The sequence below is a fragment of the Ranitomeya variabilis genome, chromosome 3, assembly GCF_051348905.1.
Source record: "Ranitomeya variabilis isolate aRanVar5 chromosome 3, aRanVar5.hap1, whole genome shotgun sequence".
NCBI lineage: Eukaryota > Metazoa > Chordata > Amphibia > Anura > Dendrobatidae > Ranitomeya > Ranitomeya variabilis.
The window spans coordinates 161,710,586-161,734,143 of NC_135234.1; the positions used below are offsets into that span (position 1 = coordinate 161,710,586).

Sequence of the window (23,558 nt, forward strand, 5' to 3'; positions counted from 1 at the left end):
TAGTGACTCAGCAGCGATCTCGCTATGTGAGACGGGGCCTTTACTGCACATGCGTGGCTGGTGCCATTTTCAGACTGATTAGTTTATTTATTTTTTAGGAATTAGTGTATACCATAAAAAATAAATAAATACACATTATAGATGCGATCATGCTGCAGTGCAGGCGCCTGCCGCAGGTGATTTTATTTTATGGTTTTAAATTTATTTTCATTATGTAAAATAGGGGTTGGGTTACTGAAGAATCATTGATCTGTCAGAAGCCATACTGATAAATATGTAAGCAGACCACCACATGAAGACCCCCCCACAGACCGCCGCCAGAGCACGATCATATCATTAACTTGAAACTGAAAATAAAGATTAAACCACAAGACGGATTTGTCCTTCAAGAAAGTGCCATACATTTTAATATGTACCAATATTCTGGCATGAACCATTTTAATTACTAATTTTGAGTTTGCTTAAATATATTTCCATTTAAAATTTTATTTCAGCAGATGAATTTTCATCAACTAAGGTATCCTTTTTTTTATCAGTATAATGGCGCCGACCTGACACTGTAGGTTACTCAGCACAATCCTGCTCACATGTTACCCAGCACAATCCTGCTCACATCCTCTGTGAAACTACAGCAGCTGTACACTACAGCAGCTGTACACTACAGCTGACACCCTGCTGCATCAGCCATAATTGGTGTTGGCACGCACCATGGCTGTTTAACCCTCTAGATGCTGCTGTTAATAGGGACAGCGCATCTAGATGGTTAACAGAGCATGGGGTCTCTAACTCTAGTGACACAATGTGATTGTAGTTGTTGTACTGAAGGCTGCCATGGCAATCCAAAGCCAAGTAATTGCCCCTGGATCGGCTAGCTTAAGTTCCCTGTTGAAATGTTGGCGACTTCTTTGCGGTAAAAACATAACTTTTTAATTTCTGTCATTCCACTTTCCATTAATTCTTATAAAGCACCCGAGGGGTTAACAACCAAAAAAAACAGCCATTTTGAGTATTTTGATGGCCTCTGTTTTTAAAATGGTATCACATTTTTGAAGTTTCCAATATTCAGGTCCCTCAGTCACTTCAAAACGGAATAAAATCCTTAAAAAAATATACAATAAAAAAATCCGTAATTTCCTAAATAAAGACACTTGACAAATGGTTGCTGTAAAGTTAATGTTTTTAACTCTAGTTTGCTATGACTGTAAATTAAAGGTGTAAACATTCAGTTTGACAGATGTCACTTTGTGGCAATTTTCAAATTTGAAAAAATTGCCTTGGTCAATAAGGGGTTACTATAATTATATTCTTATGACTACAGCAATAGACAAAAGGTTTTAATGCATCACACTTTTGTGAGTGTTCTGTTCGAAGGAGGAGAAAAATCTGCTTACATCAGACAAATAATTCTATGGTTTCTGTAATCACATGATATCCTACTGGTTGACACATTTGACTACTGTGTTTTTTTGGAAATGACAACATGTCTGTCAGTCTAGAGGGTTTCAAAAATACCCATAATTTATACTTGAAATAGTTTTTAAAATTCTATCTGCCAATGCCTTTCATGAAGTTTAAATAGTTTATTAATTTGTTTACTCTTTCTTTCAATAAACAGAGGTGTATTATTAATAACACTCATCGCCTTGTGGAGCTGTGTGTGGCCAAGCTTTCCCAGGATTGGTTTCCTCTTCTTGAGCTTCTTGCTATGGCCTTAAATCCTCATTGTAAATTTCATATCTACAATGGTACACGTCCATCAGAGACGGTGCCAGCTGGTGTCCAGCTGGCAGAAGATGAGCTGTTCGCCCGTCCTCCTGACCCAAGGTCTCCAAAGGTCAGTGATGTAGTATTTTGTGAGCTGCAGTTAAGACTAAGTTCACATATCTTGTAATCTTGAGAAGGGATCCAGCATCAGTCTATTAAAGTCTGGACAACGCTCTCAGTTATATGAAAGTGTTTGGGCACCCCTATTAATCTTAAGCTTAATGTTTTATAAAAATTTGTTTTTTTTTGCAACAGCTATTTCAGTTTCATATATCTAATAACTGTTGGACACAGTAATGTTTCTGCCTTGAAATGAGGTTTATTGTACTAACAGAAAATGTGCAATCTGCATTCAAACAAAATTTGACAGGTGCATAAGTATGGGCACCCTTATCATTTTCTTGTTTTAAATACTCCTACCTACTTTTTACTGACTTACTAAAGCACTTTTTTCTGTTTTGTAACCTCATTGAGCTTTGAACTTCATAGCCAGGTGTATGCAATCATGAGAAAAGCTACTTAAAGTGGCCACTTGCAAGTTGTTTTCCTGTTTGAATCTCCTCTGAAGAGTGGCACCATGAGCTCCTCAAAACAACTGTCAAATGAACTGAAAACAAAGATTATTCAACATAGTTGTTCAGGGGAAGGATACAAAAAGCTGTCTCGGAGATTTAACCTGTCAATTTCCACTGTGAGGAACATAGTAAGGAAATAGAAGAACACAGGTACAGTTCTTGTTAAGGCCAGAAGTGGCAGGCCAAGAAAAACATCAGAAAGACAGAGAAGAAGAATGGTGAGATCAGTCAAGGACAATCCTCAGACCACCTCCAGAGAGCTGCAGCATCAACTTGCTGCAGATGGTGTCACTGTGCATCGGTCAACTATACAACGCACTTTGCACTAGGAGAAGCTGTATGGGAGAGTGATGCGAAAGAAGCCGTTTCTGCAAGCACGCCACAAACAGTCGGCTGAGGTATGCAAAAGCACATTTGGAGAAGCCAATTTCTTTTTGGAAGAAGGTCCTGTGAACTGATGAAACCAAGATTGAGTTGTTTGGTCATACAAAAAGGCGTTCTGCATGGCGGCAAAAAAACACAGCATTCCAAGAAAAACACTTGCTACCCACAGTAAAATTTGGTGGAGGCTCCATCATGCTTTGGGGCTGTGTGGCCAATGCCGGCATCGGGAATCTTGTTAAAGTTGAGGGACGCATGGATTCCTCTCAGTATCAGCAGATTCTTGACAATAATGTTCATGAATCAGTGACAAAGTTGAAGTTACGCAGGGGATGGATCTTTCAGCAAGACCATGATCCAAAACACCGCTCCAAATCTACTCTGGCATTCATGCAGAGGAACAATTACACTGTTCTGGAATGGCCATCCCAGTCCCCAGACCTGAATATCATTGAACATCTGTGGGATCATTTGAAGAGGGCTGTCCATGCTCGGCGACCTTCAAGCTTGAACTGAACTGGAATTGTTTTGTAAAGAGGAATGGTCAAAAATACTTTCATCCAGGAACTCATTAAAAGCTACAGGAAGCGACTAGAGGCTGTTATTTTTGCAAAAGGAGGATCTAAATATTAATGTCACTTTTCTGGTGAGGTGCCCATACTTATGCACCTGTCAAATTTTGTTTGAATGCAGATTGCACATTTTCTGTTGCACAATAAAGCTCATTTCAAGGCAGAAACATTACTGTGTCCAACAGTTATTAGATATATGAAACTGAAATAGCTGTTGCAAAAAAACAAATTTTTATAAAACATTAAGCTTAAGATTAATAGGGGTGCCCAAACTTTTTCATATAACTGTATGTCCAGCTTTAAAAAAACAAACAAACAAAAAAAAAACCGAATTTCAACTGGATTTTTTTGTTTGTTTGTTTTAACATTGAAGTTCTGGAAAACTCGTCTGTTAAATTGTCATTAGTTTTTCTCTTTTCAGAAAAAAAATCTTTTTTTTTTTTGCTAACTTGATCACTGTCAAATAGAACAAAACTGGCTATTTAATAGTGGTTTTCTGTAGACTTCAATAATAGAAAATGGGTCTGGTTAAACTTTTTTCTTTAATGGATTGCTGCTGGATCAGTTCTAATTGTTTACTGGACATGTGAACATAGCCTCAGATTTTCAATGGTATGGAGTTTTTCTTATCTTTTGAAAGTCTTCTTTGACTTTAATTTATTGTAACAATTTTTCCTTTTGTTCTTTTTACGATTGGATTATAAATTTGCGTTACTACTTTGGTAGGTTCTACTTGACCGTCCCAATTAGTACTCTGCATATACTGTAAATATCTGAATTGTAGGTTTTCCAACTGCGTTTTTTAGACCTGTATATGAACATACAAATGATCAGACATTGAAAGGGAACCACAGTCAGCATGAATAAGTGAATAAGACAGGCTTCATTATTGCATGTATGATCATTTCATGCTGTAACACTATGGTGTTTAAAGCGCCAGTACAGTGTGTGGCGACCCCCCCAGATTATTACCTTAACCCCTTCATGACTGAGCCCTTTTTTGTTTTTGCATTTGTTTTTCAGCCCTTTTCCCAGAGTCAGAACTTTTTATTTTTTGGACAATATGGCCATGTGAGGGTTTGTTTTTTGCAGGACAAGTTGTACTTTTGAACGACACCATTGGTTTTAACACATCGTCTACTGGAAAACGGGACAAATTCCAAGTGCGGTGAAATTGCAAAAAAAAAGTGCATTTACACAACTGTTTTTTTTTGTGTGTTTTTTTTTATATACCATGTTCACCAAATGCTGAAACTGACCTGCCATTATAATTCTCCAGGTCACTAAGAGTTCAGACACCAAACATGTCTAGGTTCTTTTTTTATCTAAGTGGTTCAAAAAATTCCAAAGTAAACCATCGTTTTCCGAGACCCGTAGCATCTCCATTTTTCAGGGTCTGGGTAAGGGCTTATTTTTTGCATGCCAAGCTGATGTTTCTAATGATACCATTTTGGTGTGGATGCGATCTTTTGATCGCCCCTTATTGCAATATTGCGGTGACCAAAAAAGCTTAATTCTGGGGTTTTTACTTTTTTTTTTCGTTACACCATTTACCCAACGGATTAATTCTTTTTATCGCTAGATAGATCGGATGATTCTGAACCCAGTGATACCAAACATGTGTATGTTTCATCTTTTTTTTTGAGTAGGGCGTGATTTTAACTTTTTATATATATATATATTTTTTTTTAATAATTTGACAACCTTTCTTTTTTTTTTTGTTTTTTACTTTTTGCATCCTTCAATAGACACTGCAGTTGTCCGATCACCTCTGCTACACACAGGCGATGGTCAGATCGCCTGTGTGTAGCAGAAATGCTCACTTGCTATGAGTGCCGGCGCTCATAGCAGTCTAGCTATGACAACCATAGAGGTCTGCTGGAGACGTCTGGTTGTCATGCTGACCCATCAGTGACCCGGGGGTCACCGATGGGTGGGATTTCCCGAGTGCTTCCTGGAAGCGCGAGTTAAATGCCGCTGTCAGAAATTGATAGCGGCATTTAACTAGTCAACAGCCGTGGGTGGATCGGGATTCCACCCGCTGCTGCTGTGCCAGGAAAGAAGGGGGTAAAATGTTTCCTGCCCCTAGTAATAAACTTATCAGCTGCCGTCTTCTGCTGCTCCCTGTGCCGCTCCAGTCTTGATCTACCATCTTGTGACCACAGGTTCTGACTGACCATAAGTCAGAGGTAACAGTCGCAAGCTCTCACAGCCTCGTTCTTGCTGTCATAGACTTACACTGAGATGTGACCTCCGGCTCGCCTGGCAAACACTGGAGTCCGCAGGTCACAAACTGAAGACAACCGGAGCTGTGCCGAGAATAGAAAACGAGAGTGGCTAAGTATAATACTAGGGGCAGGAAACTTCCATTTGTGACATCAGTCCAGTGTTCAAATAAAAAAAAACAAACAAATGCTTGAGTGGTGGCTTGTGAGAACTTAATTTAACAGGTGTCGGGGAAGGGTTGAACAGGACAACCAGTCACAGGTATTAACCCATCAGTTTCTTCACTCCCAACTCCTCATGATTGACAGGTCTCTTCTTTTATATGTATTGGTAGACACCTGTCAATTTAGCAGAGTAGGGCAGGGGGAGAGGCCAAGACACTGCAATGTGCTGTTACTGGGCATACTTGTCACCTCATCCCCCCCTGCGCCCTTTAATGTTTCCTCTAAAATACTGCGGCATTACAGAGTAAAACAGAATTTTACAATAATTGTGCCAGTTTCTTGCTCATGCTGCTCGTGGCTCTGCAACTGGAATTGTATGTTTGCATTATGCAAGTAACCTCTTTCTCTTTTTTTGTTTTTTTTTTTGTTTGAAGGGTTGGTTAGTAGACCTCATAAATAAATTTGGCACGTTAAACGGGTTCCAGTTACTGCATGATCGTTTTATGAATGGCTCCGCATTGAATGTTCAAATCATTGCAGCTCTCATAAAGTAAGTTACCTCCAAATCTATCCTTTCTATGTTGAGGCAAGCCATATGAATTAATGGTGTTACACAGGCAATATCTACTCTACATAGCTGAATAAGATATCACCCAATAATCTTTTTGTTGTTTGTTTTTTCTCCTCCATGCTTGTTAATTTAAAGGGGTTGTCCAGGCTTGAACCAGGAGTCTGCAGTCTCTCTACATGACTGCAAACTGTTGAATCTGGACAGCATGTTGTGCGCACATTATTGGTTTCCCTGGTATTGCATTTCTCATGTGACCGCATGTATGGGATGTGCTTAGCTATGGTCATGTGTCTGTTAGATGCATTCGGCTTTTTTCAATAGAAAGTGAATTGAGAAAAGCCAGATTAGACTTGGTGTGAGTAAAAGGTTTTTTTTTAAAGCATTACGCCATAGTTATGTTTTTTTTTGCTTTTTATTGCACTGCTGCAGTGGTACTTTAAATGTAAGTCTCCTGTCTCATACTCGCCTTCCAGCTTTTCATCTGTTCTCACTGCTTCTCCCATCGGTCTCTGGCGAAAAGTGACCTGCTTCCAACTTGTGTTTCATGGAGATAACTTTTCAATAAAAGTCTGAGAGCCTTGTCTGCATCTCAGACATGAGCTCTTGTGATGTAGCTTCTGACTTACAGCTAGTCAGAAGTGGCACTAACAAGATGGTACTGCAGCACAGAAAAAATGCTCAAGACGCTGGAGGGTGAGCATTTGACCGGGCGCAAAGGGCTTACATTTAAAGCGCCACTCCAGTGCTGAAAAAAAAACCAAAATGCTGGAGTGGTGCTTTTAACTTTCCACACTGAAACCATGGAAAGGATGAACTCTTAAGGCTATGTGCACACGTTGTGGATTTGGCTGCGGATTGGCAGAAGTTTTCATTCTGGTTTACAGTACCTTGTAAACCTATGCGAAACAAAATCTGCAGTGCACATGCTGTGGAAAATACCGCGCAGAAACGCTGCGTTGTTTATTCCGCAGCATGTTCATTCTTTGTGCGGATTCCGCAGCATTTTACCCCTGCTCCTCAATAGGAATCCGCAGGTGTAAAACCGCAGGTGGAATCCGCACAAAACACGCTGGAAATCCACGAGTAATCCGCAGGTAAAACGCAGCGCATTTTACCTGCGGAATTTTCAAAAAAGGTGTGGAAAATTCCGCACACGTATCTGCAACTTGGGCGCATAACCTGATAGTAGCTCAAAGACCACCTATTGGCTGTCAATTTTCAGTAAATATTTACAGTCCCTATGAAATAAAAAATCTGTAGCATCTCTGCTTAGAACTGTGGGTTATTTTTCCTTTTTTATTCCTACTGGAATAACCACTTAATAAATATTTGTGTGTTAACCATTCCCTTTTTGTTAAAGCATTTCAAAATCTGAGCTTAAATTACTGCAGGCCTCTATCGCACATCAGAAGCAGAATCCTGACAGTGTGCCATTTATACAGTGCCTGGATTCTGCGCTATTGCCAGCTCCAACTGTCATCATGTGACTGCAAGGATGCAATGTACATACTAGTAGTCCCGTTACGTACGACCCAGCAATACATTTTTACTTAAGACAGCACATGTCATTAAATGCAATCGACTGAAGGAGCTCCGTAGGAATCGGGCTAATATTTCTCATAATGTCTCCCATAATGAGCAGGGAAGTCTGGGACACAGCTGAGCCTGCATGGAGCGACGGTGCATAAAGTTTCAAAGCGCTATGTCCTCAGGTTGTTGTGGGTTTTTTTTGTGTTTTTTTTATATAAGTGCAATACCTCATATTCTCAACATTTTAGCAATATTTGGTTTGCAAGCATGAATCTTGGAGACAGAATATACAATAATTTATTTGACAAAATTAATAAGCTTGCTGCTCCATACTCTTATCAGTGTTTAATTTGCTCTTTAGATTTAGGATCATTTTACACTAATATTATGCAATTTATGTACTATATAGTTGATGTCTGTGGAGCATCACTTCCAGTTTCTGCAATATTCACTCTTGCTTTTAACACTTCTTGGTTACATCTTTAATGTTCGGATTTCTAAAAAATATTAAAATTTGAGTGTTTTCAGCTGTTAGCCATTAAAAAGGTGTTAACTGAAAAAATGGTAACAAAGTTCAAGCTTTCGAGACTACTCAGGATTCTTCATCAAGTATAGACTAATACAAAATCTGAAGAGTCACATTTATGAACAAGAGGACACATGAATAATGAAATGGATAAAACAAATGACCTGAAGCAGAACGATCAATGTGGGACAGGGAGAAAATAGTTGGAGATAAATATTGGAAAAGTTCATAGATAAGGAGTGTGAAAGTTTTATTGTCCTGTAATTGAGGCTGCGAAGCCCCCCCACAAGGTCTGAAGAGCACATTCCTTGATATAAAAAGACATAAATCCATGCGACACATTCATTCCTGTACTGAGTGTATCAAAGGTTATCATAAGTTTATACGCCACACATTTTTATGTCCCTCTGAGATTTGAAGTTACCTTTTAATACAAGTAATTTCATGTCCATGATCCTGTGATCAGGGATCTAAAAATGTTTGGCCACAGGTAGTTTTTTTTTTTTGTTAAATTGTGTGGCTGTGAGAATTCATCAGTGTTCTTAGCTTTTGCCCTTTCTCCCTTACATGCAGACCCACAGCTGGACATTTTGTACATATACGATAAGTAAGTACACTACATTAGATGTGATGCAGCTGAAAGTACCTGGGATCTTGTAGTCCTGACGTGAGGTAGGGAGCTTAATCTTGTCCGTGGTCATTATAAATGCACAGGTTTTACATTTTTTTCTGGTTGCAAGGAAAACTATCCGGAGCTGTTGAATCAGACAGGGAACTTCTGACTGATGCTTTTGTGTTTTAGGCAGCACCCCAAATCTAAGAAGTGGGAGATCTGGAAATATAGATTGTAATCTGGCATCTTTTTATAGTAAAAGTTGTAGTTTCCATGCAGCTACCCTTATCACCTCCAGACTTGGATTGTAGGTGACTACTAGAGGCGCCCACTTGTTTTCTTGCTTAGTTTCATAATGTAGATGATTCCTTGATATTCTGGTGGCTCTTGCAATCTGGTTTTCAATTGTTCTTGAATGTTAGCCCTGGTTCATTAGTTTTTATGAGGCCACTAAGGTGTTTCTCTGTCAATTGGGTTGGAACATATCCGATTGTATCTGATGGATTGGCTGTAGACAACAGTTTGTTTTGAATGGAAAATGGCCCATTTAAGGTGTGTTGGACGGTGTATTGACTTCTGGTACAGGAGTAGTTGAGTGTTAAGTTGATGGTGGGATGAAATTGATTAAAGTGTTCATAAAATGTCTTTAGCTGTTGGTCAGACTCCGTTCTGAAGATGAAAATATCATCAATCTAACAGTAGTAGGTCAGAGACTTGATAGGACAAGAGGACGAGAAGTCACTTTCAAGATTAGCCATGAAAATATTTGCGTAGTGTGGAGCAATTTTACTTCCCTATACTGTGCCAGTTTCCTGTAGATATGTTATCAAATTCAAAGTAATTGTGGGTGAGAATGAATTTTGTAACTTACACAACAGAATTTTCACCACATTCAGGATACAACTGACCTATTGAATAATCTAGCAGCAATAGGTTTTCTACCAGAAGTAACTATCCTGGCCACTATGGATGTTGAATTTTTGTACTCTAATATCCCACACCAGGATGGATTAAATGCCTGCAAATTCTTCATGGAAGAATCAGGAATTGATGCTGATTCTGTGGTGAAACTTACAGAATTCATTACAGAAATGGGAAGTAAAATTGCTCCACGGTACGCAGATCTTTTCACGGCCAAGCTTGAAAGTGACTACTTGTTCTCTTGTTCCATCAGGCCTCTGGCCTACTGCCGTTAGATTGATGATATTTTAGTCATCTGGACGACTGAGTCTGAGCAACACCTAAAGACATTCCATGAACACTTTAATCAGTTCCATCCAACTATCAACTTAACACTCAACTACTCATGTACTGAAATTAACTTTTTGAACACCATCATTATCTGCAGAACAATGAAAGAGATGTCCATTTACAGAAGCAAATTGACCGTACGACATATCTTAAATGGGACAGTTACCATCCAAAACACACTCTGTCTACAGCCAAGCCATCTGATGCAATTGGCTATGTTCCAACCCAATGGACAGAGACAAACACCTTGGTGGCCTCAGAAAAACTTTATTTTTTTAACCAGAGCTACCATCCAAGAAAACATTAAAACCAGGGCCACCATAATGTCAAGGAATCATCTACTAAAGTAAACAAGAAGGCAACTGGGTGCCTCTAGTACTCGCCTACAATCCAAATATGGAGGGGTGCTAAGGGTAGCTGCACGGACATTATAACCTTTATTACAAAAATGCCCGACTGCAATCTATTTCCAGATCCCCCACTTCTGTGTTTTAGGCACCTCCCACATCTAAGAAGCATTTTTGTCAGAAGCTCCCGGTCCTCTCCAACAGCTATAGGAACCTTTTTCTGCAACCAGGAAATATGTAAAACCTGTCCATTTATAATGGCCGGGAACTTGAGCTTGGCAGTGAACTCACATCAGGACTACAAGATCTCAGGTACTTTGAGCTGCATCACATTTAATGTAGTGTTCTTAAAGCAAAGCTGTCAGCAGGATTTTGCTAAGTAAACTACAGGAATTGTCAATTTGTCAGGGTTAAACTCATTAAAATGATACCGGGGTGAAGAAATCCATCTTGTGTGATCAGTGTTAGAAGTTTTCAGTTAAACTGAGAGGCCCGTGCACTGGGGTGGGACTGTAGGCAGTCTGATCTTCCTGTTCTAAGCCAAAAAACCAAGGAAAGACCTGCCCACAGGCCGCCCCTAAGGCTATGTGCACACGTCCGGAATTGCCACGGAAATTTCCGCGGCTATTCTGGAACTGCCTGCCACGGGAAAAACGCATGCGGAATTGGCATGCGTTTTCCCGCTAAACACTAGCGTTTTGCAAGCGTAATTAGCTTGCAGAATGCTAGCGTTTTCCAAGCGATCTGTAGCATCGCTTGGAAAACTGATTGACAGGTTGGTCACACTTGTCAAACATAGTGTTTGACAAGTGTGACCAACTTTTTACTATTGATGCTGCCCATGCAGCATCAATAGTAAGAAGATCTAATGATATATATATATATATATATATATATATATATATATATATATATATATATATATATATATATATATATATATATATATATATATATATATATATATATATATATATATATAATGTATCTCATGATATTCTCACCTTCCGGCAGTCTTCCCGCGCCTCGCGATGCTCGCGTTCCCAGTAATGCCTAGAGGCAATGACCCCAGATGACGTAGCGGTCTCGCGTGACCGCTACGTCATCACAGGTCATTGCCGCGAAGCATTAGGTGAGAATATCACGATTTTTTATTTTAATTCTTTTTTTGTTTGTTTTTTTGTTTTTTTTGTTTACAGGTATATGGTTCCCAGGGCCTGGAGGAGAGTCTCCTCTCCTCCACCCTGGGTACCAACCGCACATGATGATCCGCTTACTTCCCGCATGGTGGGCATAGCCCTATGCAGAAAGTAAGCAGATCAATGCATTCTTATGTGTGCGGAATCCCTGCGATTCCACACAAAGAATGAACATGCTGTGTTTTTTTCCGGAATGCGATTCTGCCGCGGAAAAAACGCAGCATGTGCACAAAAATTGCGGATTGCATTCTAATAGGATGCTTAATGTATGCGTTTTTTTCGCGGTTTTATCGCTATTTTATAGCAAATTCCTGAACGTCTGCACACAGCCTAATCCTGGGCTCTCTAATTTCCTCCCACACTCCAAAGACATAGTGATAGGGAATTTCGATTGTGAGCCCCAATTGAGACAGTAATTTAAAATCATTTTTTTCAAGCTGGTGTTAAAAAGTATTCTAATTAATTTACTGAGAGAATGACCTTTGGGTTTTCATTGGCTGTAAGCCATAATCATCAACATTAACAGAAATAAATACTTGAAATACATTACTCTGTTTGTAATGACTGTCTAATGAGTTTTACTTTTTGTATTGAACTGAAATAAATCAACTTTTTGATGATATTCTAATTTTGTGAGAAGCACTTGTATGTGAGTCTTCAGCTTTTGTTATTCTATGCCTGATGAGTCCTGACTAGTCTGGAAAGCTTGCAGTTTACCATCTTTTTAGTTAATGATTAAACGGTATCAACCACTAAGGACTCTAAAAATTTAAATATTTATCTTCTGGCTAACACAGTATAAAGAGATATTTTTCCTATTTCTCAAAAAGGTATTCTCAAGTTTAGACGTTATTTGCATCCTTTAGCTCATTTGGTCTACGGAGCTTGAGCGACTACTGCTCCATTCACATGCTGCTCCCTTTTCTCGCGATTGTGAGAGATTCCAGCAGTCTGCTCCAGAGGGATCAGGAAGTTTATTCAATATCCCATAGTTGGAGATAATTTCCAATCTTGAGACACACTCCAAGAAAATACACATTTTTCTACTTCTTTTAATTACCACAACTTTCTGAATGTGCTGCTGTTATAAAATGTTTTTACGCTTGTCTTTTGTAGGCCATTTGGACAGTGCTATGATTTTTTAACTCTTCACACAGTCAAGAAATACTTTCTTCCAATTATAGAAATGGTTCCTCAATTTCTAGAAAATTTAACTGATGAAGAATTGAAAAAAGAAGCAAAGAATGAAGCCAAAAATGATGCTCTCTCAATGATAATAAAATCCCTCAAAAACCTAGCTTCCCGTGTTCCAGGACAGGAAGAAACGGTCAAAAATTTAGAAATTTTTAGACTTAAAATGATACTTAGGTGAGTTGTGCATGTCTGCCTGTGACTGATTTTACAGAATAATGTCTTTTCCCCCAATATTGGTTTGTATTTATTGTAAAAATAAAACCTTGCAAACTTCGCCTGGCCACTAGGACTTTCCTGGACTCATACCTACTGTCCTTCTAGAAAATCCACTTTTGCATTGGCAGAACTGGACTGACTCAGACCTAGTTTTTGTATTGAAGCAACTAATGAGCCTGTAGAAGGGTCCGTTGTGAAGGATGGAGGGGTCTCTGAAATCACTTGTTGTGATTTGTGGATCCTATGTTATCAGCTTTGGCATTTCCTACGATTGTAATCCTGCTTGTGTTGATAATGAGATTTCTAAAAACTTCCTAAAATTACTGTGAGTCTTAAAGTTAATATCTGGGACAATTTTTTTTTTTTTTTTGTGTGGAGTGGAGAGCTTTACAGACTATTTCTCCTGGCTGAGACAGCGAGTTCCCCGATTCAGGTCACCTCACATTTACAGCTTTTGGTCTGTGTATCAGAATGACATTGGCAGTGATGCCCTGTCGACAGAGCGGAGAGGAAGAGAAGCTGTTCTGTCAATGGGAAGTCTCAAGAAGTAGTCGGAGCAGTCTGTGATTGCTCTGAGCCTGGAGAGATCAGTGCTAGGCAGAACATACAGGTAGTTAGCAACTACCGGTCAAAGTTTTTGGCCCAATGCAAAAAAAAGAATTAGCAAAGTCCTGTATGACCCATTTTTTAAATAGCATCAGCCGGAAATGTAAAATTCATTTAATGCATTCCTTCTAAACTTGTGGTATTTTCATGCTTAAGATTAGTATATCTCGCGAAAGACAATTGCAGTAGCACATCATTTTATTAGGTTGTATAGGTGAGGTAACAGGGAGTCCCTCATTCGTTGTTGTGTCTTGTAGTCAAAGTGGAGATATCTCTGTAAATATCAGCTATTGCTTTCACATTCATGGTCTGTCATGTACACTGCTCAAAAAATTAAGGGAACACTAAAATACCACATCCTAGATATCATTGAATGAAATATTCCAGTTGCAAATCTTTATTACATAGTGGAATGCGTTGAAAACAATAAAACATAACTATGATCAATGTAAGTCAAAATTAATATCCCATGAAGGTCTGGATTTATAATGATACTCAAAATCAAAGCAGAAAATCAAATTACAGGCTGATCTGACTTCAGTGGAAATGCTTCAAGACAAGGAAATGATGCTCAGTACTGTTTGACCTCCACGTGTCTAAGACCTCCCTCTAATGACTGGGCATGCTCCTGATGAGGTGGCAGATGGCCTCCTGAGGGATCTTCTCCCAGATCTGGATTAAAACACTGGACAGTCTGTGGTGCTATGTGGTGTTGGTAGATGAAACATGGAACGAGACATGATGTGCTCGATTGAATTAAAGGGCCACTGTCATACCCTCCAGCCGTTCTAAACTAAAAGAACCACCTTGTGCAGCAGTAATGCTGCAGTCTAACAAGGTGGCTCTTTTAGTTTTTGATTCAGTTATTACCTCAATAAAGCGTTTTAAAAATTGGCCACAAATACCAGATTTTGTACCTGGAGGCGGTCCGAATCGTCCTCTATGAATCTCCCAACTGCCGTCACTCTTCTCTTCAGGGGCGATGGTCGCCGCCCCCTGAGCGCTGTTTCTTCTTAAATCCGGCGCCTGCGCTGTGCGTGCCTGCCTGGGGCCTGCACAGTCTTCATTGTCAGTCACAGCTCAGATGCAGGGTGCCTGACTGCGCCTGTGCGGGCAGTGCGGCCACCCTGTTGCTGAATCCCCGCCCCGCACTGTGTTATTCATTATGCACAGTGCGGGGCTGGGGTTCCTGGGCATGCGCACTGCGCTGTTTAGACGCTCCCCAGCTCAGACGCTCCCCCGCCTTCCCAGGAACCCCAGCCCCGCATTGTGCATAATGAATAACACAGTGCGGGGCGGGGATTCAGCAACAGGGTGGCCGCACTGCCCGCACAGGCGCAGTCAGGCACCCTGCATCTGAGCTGTGACTGACGATGAAGACTGCGCAGGCCCCAGGCAGGCACGCACAGCGCAGGTGCCGGATTTAAGAAGAAACAGCGCTCGGGGCGGCGACCATCGCCCCTGAAGAGAAGAGTGACGGCCGTTGGGAGATTCATAGAGGACGATTCGGACCGCCTCCAGGTACAAAATCTGGTATTTGTGGCCAATTTTTAAAACGCTTTATTGAGGTAATAACTGAATCAAAAACTAAAAGAGCCACCTTGTTAGACTGCAGCATTACTGCTGCACAAGGTGGCTCTTTTAGTTTAGAACGGCTGGAGGGGGTGACAGTGGCCCTTTAAAGTCTGGGGAACAGCAGGCCAGGTCAATCCATAGCATCAATACCTTAATCATGCAGGAACTGCTGACACACTTCAACCACATGAGGCCTAGCATTGTCATGCATCACAAGGAATCCAGGGCTCAAAGCACCTGCATATGGTCTCACAATGAGTCTGAGGGTCTCATCACGGTAACAAATGGCAGTTAAAGTGTGCCTGCTCTCATCCATGAAGAGCACAGGGTTCCAGTGTTGAATCTGCCAATCTTGGTGTTCTCTGGCAAATGTCAATCGCCCCCTAAACGGTGCAGGGCTCTAAGCACAGCAGCCACTTGAGGACGTCGGGCACTCATACGACCCTCACAAAGTCTGTTTCTGACAGTTTGAGCGACACATGGATGTTAGTGGCCTGCTAGAGGTCATTTTGCAGGACTCTGGCACTGTTCCTACATTCATGCACAAAGGAGGAGGTAGTGGTCCTACTGCTGGATTGTTGCCCTCCTACGGTCCCCTCCACACCTCCTGGTATACTTGCCTGTCTTCTGGTATCTGCTCCATGCTGTGGACACTGCTGACAGACACAGCTGCCCTTCTTGCCACAACTCTCATTGACGTGCCATCCTGGATTAGTTGCTTTGCCTGAGCAACTTCTCTGGCTTGTAGACATCACCTTATGCTACTGTACCTCTAGGGGTGAGAGCAAATGACAAAATGCAAAAGTGACCAAATCACCCAAAAATGAGAACCATGACATGGTCTGTGGTCATCTCTTGCAGAACCACTCCTTTATAGGGGTTGTCTTGCTAATTGTCTATCATTTCTACCTGTTGTCTGTTCCATTTGCACAACATCAGGAGAAATTGATTCGCAATCAGTGTTGCTTCATAACTGAACAAGTTGATTTCACAGAAGTGTGATTGACTTGGAGTTACATTGTGTTAAGTGTTCCCTTTTGCTCTAAAAATATATAATATATATATATATTTATATATTTTTGGAAACCACAAATAAGGTACATCTTACACTCACAAAAAAAATGAAGTGCCAGGAACTGTAGTGCTACAAGCTTTTAAGTTACCCCTATAAATTTAAAAAAAATGTATTAATGTAACGCTTTGTTTTAGGTTATTACAAATTTCATCCTTCAATGGAAAAATGAATGCACTTAATGAAGTGAACAAAGTTATATCAAGCGTCTCGTACTACACGCACAGACATGGCAATCCGGAGGAGGAGGAGTGGTTGACGGCAGAACGGATGGCAGTGAGTACAACTTTAATTGTTGGAATATTGAATGAAGAATTTAATTAAACTGGACACTATTTGGACAGCCCCCTTGCTCGAAACCCGAAACCCATAAGTAAAGCTATATTCTCCACCTGCACTGGCTCCGGGTCTCCCAGTGCTGGCATAAATCATCAGTTTCTTATCGGCTGCTGCTTATCGATATTCTGTCAGCGCAGATGTCCACTCTGTTCAAATAGTAAAGGCTGCAGCCTGTCAGCGACTGCTGATTGGCTGCAGCGTTCACATGATATGTCACATGAACGCCATCAGACACAGCGCCAACATCACTGGCATGGCGCCAGTTCAGGAGGTGAAATTAAGCTTATTTTACACAGGGGGAGGAAAGCATTTAAGAGTGATTTTTAGCATTTAATTTTTATGGATAAATGCACATTTTTTGTTATGACTGTAACCACTTAAAAGAGATTTAGGCTGGATTCCATGTTTCTCTGTCAAAGTATGGTTCACAATGTATAAACTGGCCATGGGTCTCTTCACAGCCTCATAAGTGCTTAGGCAAGGGACTCTGTAAAAAAGTATAAAAAAAAAAAAGCATGTAGTGTAAAAGGAAGATGGGGTGATGTAAAAAGTAGAGTTGAGCGAATTTTTTAAAATTCGGTTCTGATTACGATCGGCGAATATTGTTTTATGCAATATACGTCGAAGTAAATGGGAGTAAAAATTACCGAATATGTTCTGATCTGATCATCAAACATAAAATCGACACAAGTAGGTGACTGATTCAGAACGTATTCGCTCAACTCTAGTAAACCTCCCGAACAGCTTTTTCGCCTGTGCAAATATATATATATATATATATATATATATATATATATATATATATATATATATATATATATATATATATATATATATATATATATATACATATATATACACACACACACACACACACACACACACACACACACACACACACACACACACAATTTTTTGGATTGCTCTGGTCACTCCTATTGCTCCTCTTATCCTTATGTTGTTTTTTTTTTTTCTTTTCCTGCACCTGGCAGCAATTTAGAGGGAATCTGTCATATGGTTTTTGTATTTAGAGAGAGCAGCTTCTCGTAGGGACAGAAACCGTGATTCCAGTGGTGTCCCTTACTGGGCTGCTTGCTGCAGTTTTGATCTGTTTCTAAAGAGCAGTGTTTTTCACTACCAGTTTAGTCCTCCATATTCATGAGGTCTGTATTAAACCACTGCAGCAATGATTGACAGGTTTCTGTATACACTGTGCATAGACAGAAAGCTGTTAGTGGGGTTATACAGAGTTAACCGTTTAGAGAACTGCTAAATATGTAGCAGATTTTATGCAAAATGGCAGCAACAGTAAAGTGTCACATTGCTAGCATCAGGATCTGCTGAATTGGGGTTGAGTGAATAGCTTCGGATAACTCCTTATCCGAATAGCTATATCGCTTACCAAATAGCTGCATCGGGAACCTGGATACCTGGAGCGCCCAATAATCTGCTGTTCGGCTCCGCAGCTTCTTGTGTCGCGGCTGTCACAGCACATGCATGGAGTTATCTCCAGCTATGCACTCATCCCTACAACTGACCTATTTCCTTTAAAATCCTCCTCCAAAGTATGCTGAAATAATATTTAGAACAACCTTATTTTATACAATTATTTCATAGCAAAGGATAGTCAATACCTTTTTATGAGAAAACAATACCGTATATACTCGGAGTATAAGCCGAGATTTTCAGCCCCAAAAAATGGGCTGAAAGTGCCCCTCTCGGCTTATACTCGAGTCATGGAAGGCGGGGGGGTCGGCGGGTGAGGGGGAGCGACGCCTGTCAAATACTCACCTGCTCCCAGCGCTCCTGACGCGGTCCCTGCGTGTCCCACGGTCTTCGGGCGTGGCAGCTTCTTCCCCTGTTTAGCGGTCACTGGTACCGCCCTTTAAAGTTATGAATTTGGACTCCACTCCCATAGGGGTGGAGCCGCATATTCATTACTGTAATGAGCGGTGCCACGTGACCGCTCACTACAGGAAAAAGCTGCTGCCGCTCCCGGAGACGTGGGGCATGCAGGGACCGTGTCAGGAGCGCCGGGAGCAGGTGAGTATTTCATATTTACCTTCCCTCTTTCCACCGCCGCCTCGTCTTCCGCGTCCTCTGCAGTGACTGCTCAAGTCAGAGGGCGCGATGACGTACTAGTGTGCGCGCCGCCCTCTGCCTGAACAGTCAGTGCGGAGAGACTGGACGCTGAGGAGCAGCGACGAGAGGTGAGTATGTCATTTTTTTTTTATTATTATTTTTTTTTAGTGCAGCAGCATTACATGTGGCACAATGCTACAATGCTATATGGAGCGTCTATGGGGGCCATAAAGAACTGCATGGAGCATTACATGGGGCATCTATGGGGCCATAAAGAACTGCATGGAGCATTATATGGAGCATCTATGGGGCCATAATGAGCTGTATGGAGCATTATATGGAGCATCTATGGGGCCATAACTGCATGGAGCATTATATGGGGCCATAAAGAACTGCATGGAGCATTATATGGGGCCATAATGAACTGCATGGAGCATTATATGGAGCATTACATGGGGCCATAAAGAACTGCATGGAACATTATATGGAGCATCTATGGGGCCATAAAGAACTGCATGGAGCATTATATGGGGCATCTATGGGGCCATAAAGAACTGCATGGAACATTATATGGGGCATCTATGGGGCCATAAAGAACTGCATGGAACATTATATGGGGCTCCTGATTCAATATGGATATTCAAAAACACTTAACCTACTGATGTCTCAATTTTTCTTTTATTGGTATCTATTTTTATTTTTGACATTTACCAGTAGCTGCTGCATTTTCCACACTAGGCTTATACTCGAGTCAATAAGTTTTCCCAGTTTTTTTTGTTGCAAAATTAGGGGGGTAGGCTTATTTTCGGGTCGGCTTATACTTGAGTATATACGGTAATTGTCTTTTTGCTATTTTTTATTTTTATTTTTTTCTTTTTACAGAAAAGCTTCAGAGCTTATTCTTTGTTGTACATATAACTAGTTACAGGCTGTTAATTTTGGAGAATGCTATATTCTAGAAGTATTCAGCAGATTTGTTACACTAACCATATGGTTTATATGCGGTTAAACAAAATAAGCGTTTCCATTTATGTAGTGCAGACATCTGGTCACAAGCAAGTTGCAATAAAATCAGGATTACTGTGAAGAAAAATCATGTTTGCACTACTGATGACTGACAAATATTTCATTAAAAAAAAAAAAAGTCTTTATGCTTTTCTAGTTGACATTTTAAAAGGTTGAAAGTTTTTGTTGTTTTTTGTTTTTTTTCTTTTCTCCACTAGTTGTCTTCCTTTTTCTTAGAAGTATCAATAAAGAAAATCTGAACCGTTAAGGCCTCTTTCACACTTCCATCTTTCTTTTTCCATTACAATGCGTCGTTTTGTGAAGGAAAAAAACAAAACAAAAACGGATCCAGCAAATGTTTCTGTTGGATCCGTTTTTTTTCTCATAGACTTGTATTAGCTACGGATTGTGACGGATGGCCTTCCGTTTCATCCGTCGTGCACTGGAACCGTTGTAAAATCGCTGTCTGTCGGGCGGAGACAACGCACAGAGGAACATTTTGTTTTTTTTGTTGTACGTCGGAAAATCGCTCAGCGATGGGTCCTGCTCTGTCAGTCACTAGCTATAATGGAAGCCTATGGACGCAGGATCCGTCGCTGACTGTGAAAAGCAGGAATCCAGCGACGCATGCCATCTTTTGAAACTGAGCATGCGAGGAAGAATTTCCCGTCAGGGAAATTCTCTCTCACTCTCTCTTTTTACTATTGATGCTGCCTATGCAGTAAAGATAGTGAAAAGATGTAATGTTAAAAATAATTTAAAAAAACGTGATATTCTTACCTTCCGGCGTCCACCGCAGCCTTCACGATGCTCGCGATGCTCCCGTTCCCAGTGATGCCTTGCGAAATGACCCGATGACGTAGCGGTCTCGTGAGACCGCTACGTCATCACAGGTCGTTGTCTCGCACAGGATACGTCTTTTCAACATTTTGACCTATTGTGACTGATTGTAAAAAACGGAAGTGTGAATGTCATCATGCTGTTATCCAGATAAAAAAAAACCTTTATTAGACACATGGTTGGCTTGTGATTTGATTTGCAATATATTATACTCTAATTCCCGTATACTTACCTTATGTCAGTTGTCATATGACTTTGTTGTGGCCAGCTAAAATTTGTATACCTTTTTTTTTTTTTTCTAATTACTAGATTTATATATACCTCAGTGATGTGTGCACTGGTCCTGCACAATGCCACCCTTATACCAGCCATATGTCTAATAAAGGCTTTATCTTGATGGTAACTGCATGATTTTTAAGTTTGGCTTTTCTTATGGTGTTTGTGTCTTTCCGAATGGTCCTGTCTGTACAATGTCTGGCAGGTATATGTGTTTAGTATATTGATTAGCACATTCAAACTATTTTTGTTGATATTGTCACATATATTATGTGCCTTACCCAGATTTGCTGATTAACTTTTTTAGGATAGGTAATCCTACCATTAGTATGTAAGATGGGTGGGGGTCAGACAGCCGGCATTCCCACCGATCAGCTTTTACATAGGAGTGACCAGTAATCTGTGTATGGATCTGTACTTGTTTGTCTCCATACTCTATACATCTGTCACCTGCCAGAAATTATGAGAGAGATTGGTGGGGGGTGTTGGGTGTCAGACAGACCTCCATCTTTGGATACGGCATCGATTACATACCATTTGAAAACCGATTGCGAACATGAAACAGATGTTTCCTGCAGTCTGTATACCAAGCACATACCATTTTTTATCATGTGTTGTATACATTTTGTATATACTATATATAGTGTATATAAAATATCAAATATTGCTTAGGAGATTTGCTATTTGCTATAGGTTTTCAACATGTCTTAAAAAAAAAAAAAAAAAAAAATAGTTTTTCTAAACAAATTCACAGCACATATTGGCTAATCTCTCCTACTATGCCTCCGTAATACTGGGTTCAGCTGCTGCTATATTGCAGGCAGTTGATAACAATATAGATAATTGTATGTATTTGTGAATATATTGCAACAAAAAGTTCTTGGCTGCAATCCTAATGCTAAAAAACCTTTCAGCCCAACTACAAAAAGCCCAGATGTCCACTTTGATGAATTACTTGAGTTGGATGCTTTATAGCGGTTATGCTTTCAGAAGTACTTCTTAATGACTTTTGTTATCCACTTAAGATCTTGAAAACCTTCCGATCCATTTTATCAATGTACTTGTGTTCTAGGAATGGATTCAGCAGAACAATATCCTATCTATTGTTTTGCGGGATAGTCTTCATCAGCCACAGTATGTAGAGAAACTGGAGAAAATTCTAAGATTTGTCATCAAAGAAAAAGCCCTAACATTACAAGATCTTGACAATATATGGGCAGCACAGGTAAAAACTGTTGCTCTCTTTGATTAGTGCTGCGTTTTGTTTTTGTTTTGTTTTTGTTTTTTTAAATCTTCCCATATATTTGGCCTGCGAATGTTTGTTTCAATCTTGCTTGAACTTATTGTGACCCGTATCGGAAATGAAGATCTTGTCATCACTTTGTTTGTTCTCTCTCAGGCAGGAAAACATGAAGCCATTGTAAAAAATGTCCATGACTTGCTTGCTAAGCTAGCATGGGATTTTTCCCCAGAACAACTTGACCACCTCTTCGATTGTTTCAAGGTAAATGTTTTAAGATACTTCCTAATGTTTTAATATGCGCACATTATGCTTATTTTTATTTTTTTTTTTAAATGCCATATTTTTCGGACTAAGACACACCCCAAATTTTCAGAAGGAAATTGGAGAACAAATTAATTTGTCAAATGGGGGTCCATCTTACAAGTCCGAATTCAGCTTACCGGTGGGGTGAGGGGATCGGCAGCGCTGATGGAGTGGGGTCACAGGAGGTGTTTGGTGGTCCGGCAATGATCTGACTTCCATCTCTGGCTGGTGCAGCGGTTCTCTGTGGTGTGGGGGCTCCACTGAAATTTTATGATAGCCCGGAGCCCCCACACTTGCATTGCTGCAGTTTGGTGACATCTGGGGAAAATGGCCGCCGGAGGCTGGGTACATGCAGATTTGAAATATCTTTGCCAAGATAGGAGTCAGATCATCGCCGTGCAGCGTTGAACCACCGAACACCCCCTTTTCCCAGCCCAGGGCCCGCAGAATCGCCTGACTCCTGCTTCCACCACACTCCTGGTAAGTACATTTTGGCTATAAGACGCACCCCCCATTTTCCCAAAAAATTTTGAGGGGAAAAAGTGCGTGTTATACTGAAAAGTGCAGTATTTAAAATCCCTAATCCATTTAAAGTAAAGAAAAAAAATCTGAGTTTGTCATTTCTTGGAAAGTTTTTGCAATTTAAAACTGCTACTGCATTTCTTTGCCCACCCTTCACAGTAACTGAGAGGGCAATATTTTGTACTAGATGGTGGCCCGATTCTAACATATCGGGTATTCTAGAATATGTAGGTAGTATATTGCACAGGCTACGTACTATATTGCACAGTGACGTAGTATATAACATAGCTACGTAGTATATAACATAGCCACGTAGTGTATTGCACAGGCACGTAGTATATTGGTCAGCCACGTAGTATATAGCAGAGTCACGTAGTATATAACATAGCCACGTAGTGTATTGTAGAGGCACGTAGTATATTGCACAGCCACGTAGTATATAACAGTCACGTAGTGTATTGCCCAGCTACGTAGTGTATTGCACAGCTATGCAATATATTGGTCAGCGACGTAGTATATAGCAGAGCCACGTAGTATATAACATATTCACGTAGTATATTGTAGAG

General features: G+C 40.4%; 1 protein-coding gene across 8 annotated transcripts in view; it reads left to right on the plus strand.

The window, feature by feature from the left end:
- Positions 1 to 23,558, plus strand: part of USP9X (ubiquitin specific peptidase 9 X-linked) — a 212,878-nt gene that overhangs the window by 95,002 nt on the left and 94,318 nt on the right. For all 8 annotated transcript variants that reach the window (XM_077294797.1, XM_077294799.1, XM_077294792.1 and 5 more), the window contains exons 6-11: positions 1,616 to 1,834; positions 6,117 to 6,232; positions 12,836 to 13,087; positions 16,520 to 16,658; positions 21,997 to 22,149; positions 22,324 to 22,428. In XM_077294797.1, coding sequence (XP_077150912.1) covers positions 1,616 to 1,834; positions 6,117 to 6,232; positions 12,836 to 13,087; positions 16,520 to 16,658; positions 21,997 to 22,149; positions 22,324 to 22,428 — 984 coding nt within the window. The remainder of the gene's footprint in view (positions 1 to 1,615; positions 1,835 to 6,116; positions 6,233 to 12,835; positions 13,088 to 16,519; positions 16,659 to 21,996; positions 22,150 to 22,323; positions 22,429 to 23,558) is intronic.